General features: G+C 44.5%; 1 protein-coding gene across 1 annotated transcript; it reads left to right on the forward strand.

The window, feature by feature from the left end:
* The first annotated feature begins 731 nt into the window (after positions 1-731).
* LOC133504972 (mRNA decay activator protein ZFP36L1-like) lies at positions 732-3,427 on the forward strand. Its single transcript, XM_061827742.1, has 2 exons — positions 732-1,055; positions 2,073-3,427. Exons 1-2 carry the CDS (start codon positions 1,020-1,022, stop codon positions 3,255-3,257), a joined length of 1,221 nt encoding a protein of 406 aa, XP_061683726.1. The 5' UTR covers positions 732-1,019; the 3' UTR covers positions 3,258-3,427.
* Positions 3,428-4,835: the final 1,408 nt, after the last annotated feature.

Raw genomic sequence — 4,835 nt, forward strand, 5'->3', positions numbered from 1 at the left:
ACTTCGCATAGCCACTGCAGACATTCAGCCACATTTCAAATCCTTTGTTGGAGCCCAAGACAGACTGGATTAATCTCACTGAAGAGGTAAAATAAAGTGGAAATGAGTTGCAAGTTTCAGTGTTTATGGATCTTAACAAGTTAAAAATAAATTGCACTGATGTTTCTTATTTGACATGACAATACCACATTTTCACATACCCTATTTATATAAGTATTTACCAAATATTTCTATGCCAATAACCTGTACCAGCTATTCTAAATATAGGATTGAATGAGTTTTGCAATGGGACAATGTCGAACTTAATTCTCAGTTCAAGTTATTATTGGTTTCTCATATGGCCCCTTGTAAATTTTAATAGAAATGTTTCATTTACCTCACTGTCTGTATGAGTCATTGCAAGCTTTTTCATCTTTGGATGTTTAAAAAGTGGCATGGTCATTTTGACTAAATAACTCGTAGAAAGTTATCAGTTTGCAAACACTGGCGGTATAATAAGTCAGAACATTACATTTTCAAATAAACTACAAGATACCTCTACTAAACAATAAACTGGGAAAAACTAGAGTTGCTTCCGTCCCACCATCGTTTCAATGTAATAATCAGAACAAACCAACTTTTTTTTTTTTTTTTCCAAAATTCGACTCAAGCGTGTTTACTCGAGAGTGATGCATGCTGGGTGTTCGGTTCGGCCGTTTGGCTCTTGCAGTTAGTTCCACTCTCGTACGCACCGGGGAAGGAAGCTGCCAGCCAATTCAAAGAAGTTCACTCGTAAGTTGTGCAGCGAGGAGCCGCGGAGACTGCCAGACATCGTGAAAACAACTTTTGGGGGCTGAGTGGCGGGTGGGCGGCGTGGGAGTGGCCTGCAGCGGCCGTGTCCGGTTTTAAACCCACACGTGGTCGGCGTCTTGAGCTCACTTACCAGAAACTTCTGCCCCCGTTCGGCTCATGCCCCACATCGGGCCGCGTTTATCGCTGCGGGAGCGGGCGGGAGCGACGCTGAGAGCTCGGCGACCGCCATGCTGTCTTACCACCTCGACGAGATGATGTGCAAGGTAAAACAAAAACCAAACAACTCTGACGCGGAACTCGTGCAACACAAGATGGATGGTCGTTATCGGCCGAGGCTCCGCCTGAACGCGCGACAGCTTTGCTAACGCTCGCTGTTGTTCGGCGTCAAACTTTTTCATTGTCAAGTTGTGAGTATTGAGTGGTCTCGAAGTTAGCCTGCGCACGAAGCTAACGGCTCGCGGCTGGTTGCCTGTTAGCACTTGCTCGATGTGGAATTTCAAATTCTGAATGAGTTTGGACTGGCGTGCAACATTTCAGACTCGTACAAATGAACCCCCGCGTCTAAACTGTGAAATTGAAAACGCACAATCAGATTCAAGACGCCAAAGTGTTGATCACGTTGGCAAATTTGGTTTTTATGCTGCTGATTCCCATCCAACGTGCTCGGAGTTTATCAATTACCCAATTTAATGATGTTGGAATACAAATTTTCATCAAATAATATCTCTGCGAGTGACTTTAATGACAGAAAGAACAATTCAATGCTCATCCACTCGATAAAAGGTTATTATCCACTTTTTTGTGTGACTTGTTGAGTGCCATAAAAAGATTTTCTTATCATGCAAAATGCGCCATGCCTTTGCTCATTAAAACTTTTGATAACACTGCTATAGGACTTTTTCAAGTGATGGGTGACAAATTAATCATTGACTAGTGATTCTGTTGCATGCATTCACACACAAAAAAACAACAACTTCCCTCCCACTTTTTGGATGATAAAATAATTTATCAACTTTTTAAATCTGGAGCTTTAGAACAAATTAAAAAAATAAATGTGACGGTGTTTATCAGAAATTTGCTACTCAGCTGATTATGTGCAAATCCCTTCAGGAGGAAGAAAATGAGTTGGCTCCATAGCTCAAAGTACACTTTAAATGAAGTAAACATCAAGTGGTATATGTTAGCTGCTTTTGTTTTCTGGAGTTATTCAATTAGGCATACACACGTTAGTTTTTTTTTTTTTTTTTAATGACACTGGGGTGATTGTTTTCCTTTTGCAGCAATTACTGACCCCCGACCCGAGAGAGCAGCACAGTCCGCTGTCATCGCTCAGCTTAGCAATGAAGACACCAGGCTACATCGGACGTAGTTGCAACACATCCTCGTCTCTCGACGCCAGGCCTCCAGACAATGTCGGTCTGTCCTCCGCTACTTGGGGCCAGTGGCCAGAGAGCCACCAGGCTTCCCTTCCTCCCAATTCCAGCCAGTGGCGTAAGCAGCGCTTCCTGTCCCAGCGCTCAGTCAGCATGGTGGAGACCTGCAGCGGCACGGCAGCCAGTCTGGGCTGGCCGGATTCAGACCCGAAGGACTGCCAAGAAGGCATCGCCTCCACCGTGCTGAACCCCAGCGTGTCCGCAGCCGCTTCCACCGCTTCCTCCACCTCGACCCGCTACAAGACAGAGCTTTGCCGTTCCTTCACAGAGAACGGTATGTGCAAGTATGGCGGGAAGTGTCAATTTGCCCACGGGCCTGAGGAGCTGCGGGATCTCAGCAGGCATCCGAAGTATAAAACCGAACAGTGCCGCACCTTCCACACCATCGGCTTTTGTCCCTACGGGATCCGATGCCACTTTGTCCACAACAACGAGGAGGAGAAAAATCAGTCGCCATCATCCTCTTCCTCGTCTCTAAGCCTGGCACCCCTGTCTCTTCCCTCCACGCGCTCCCACAAAGTTCCTCTCATCAGACAGAGCGTCAGCTTTGCGGGATTTCCTTCCGCTCCCCAGCAAACCCTCGCTCCGTATCCCCCCTCTGCCTTTTTCTCACGAGCCGCATCTGCCTCTCCTCCATGTGCTGATATCACCAATCTCCTCTCGAACGTCTTCTTGGATATGGACTCCGCTACCTTTGAGGCCTCCCCTGCCCCCCAGTTCCAGCCCCCCGCTGCCGCAGATCCACGCTCTACCTTCCTGCCCTCCCCAGACTCCGGCTGTTCCCCTTCTGGCCTGTCTCCGTCTGCGTCTCCATCCCTGAGGCAAAGCCCTGGCGCCCCTGCGTTCTTTTCACAGCCGCTCGGTACCAGATCCCTGTCTTACGCGTCTCTTTCGGATCAGGATCAGGACGGGAGCAGCTCGGCGAGCTCGCTCAGTGGATTGGAGTCCTGCGGCGCCGTCAATGACGGCAAACGTCTCGCCGTTTTCAGTCAGCTCTCAGTTCCCGAAGAAAACGCCGGGATCTGCCTTTAGGCTTGACCACATTACACACACCCAAATTCTCTTGACATCCATATAAATGATTCATTAAGTGCCATTTTGCAGAAAGGTTTTCCTAAGGACTGCAAAAAGACAGTTGAAGCCGAAGTGCTAAGAATCGCGCCGAGATTAACGTACACGTCGAAGCCAAAGACCTTACATTTTGTTGTTAAATGTTGAGTACGGCGGAATCAGGACCACCATGTGGCCTCATGTTTAAGAAGCACTGGACTGTATTGTTTTATAAGCTGCTCTTTCCACCTAACTGTGCAGTCTGAGGTTACGGTGCGGTCACTGGCCTCAGATCAGAGGCTTTAAAGCTTGTTGTTGTGTTTTTAAACAGCTTGAAAGTACCTGTAGCATTGCGGGTCATGTTGAATGCTTTGCTAGTTTGTCCTAGAAAAGTGTAGGATTTTTTTTTTTTTTTTTTTTTTTGGGGGGGGGGGGGTCTTCACAAGTCAAAAGTGTTGCTCCTGTTTAGTGAGTTAATGATAAAAACAAGTGCAAATGTCAATTATATTGACTCCTTTAATCAGCTGATACCTCAATGTTTGATTACGGATTCTATTTGCTGACAGGAACAAGAACCATGGCGCATTGAGTTAACCGGGCGGAAAGGCGCAACTTTCTTTTAACCTGATGCCTTCAAGGTAGATTGTTTCCGTACGGACATAAAAGTGGGAAATGCAATACTTTTGGCTTGAAGTATTTATCATAAACATTCCCAGGTTATTTTGTTTTTGTCTGGTTCACTGTTGTTTGAGGAGCAGATCCATCGACCTTTCTCATCCAGTATTAATTCTCACTATTCTGGCTTCACACGTTGGAATGAGTGTCGTCGTCCTGTTTGCTCGACTTGAGCTACATCCGGCGCGCTCCGGCTGTATTAAACGAAAGCTAAATCTTTTAGAAATGTTACCAGCTTCTTTGTGTGTTTAAATGTAGTTAGGCGACCACATCTTGTTGCGCTATTTAAAAAGGGCCTTTTCATCGACACGTTTTGAGGCCTGTTTAGGGTTGTAGGTGATGCGCTTTAGTAAATTAAGTAGTTTAATTTATTTTAACCTATTTATAGAGGACTTTGAGTTGTTAATGCTTGTATCAAGTTTAATATATTTCATTTTTTGGGTTTTTGAAATAAAGTTGTTTTACAAAACTTCTCTGGCCTTTTTTTTTTTTTTTTTTTTTTTTTTAAGCAAACCAGGAAAAACTCAGCTACAGTTGGCTAGCAATCAGTTATCAGGGTCAGTCACTCATCTGAAGTTATGACAAATCAGGGGTGTCAAATTCATTTTTCTCACGGGCCACATTGTTCCAGTTTCCCTCAGAGTGCCGTTATGACTGTGGAACAAAAATATTTAATTTCATCATATTTACATCAATTTATGAACTAGCTTTAGAATCAGAAATCAATTGTAATGTTTTTCAACTATTCACATTAGGTAACACAAAAATGCTTGTAATATCTCAACTTTATCATTTATGACATTTGACATTTTGGTACAGATTTTTACAAGAATCATTGAAATTCACGATCTAGATTTGGCTTTGCGGGCCACATAAAATCATGTG

The sequence above is a fragment of the Syngnathoides biaculeatus genome, chromosome 8 (assembly GCF_019802595.1).
Source record: "Syngnathoides biaculeatus isolate LvHL_M chromosome 8, ASM1980259v1, whole genome shotgun sequence".
In the NCBI taxonomy this organism is placed as follows: Eukaryota; Metazoa; Chordata; class Actinopteri; order Syngnathiformes; family Syngnathidae; genus Syngnathoides; species Syngnathoides biaculeatus.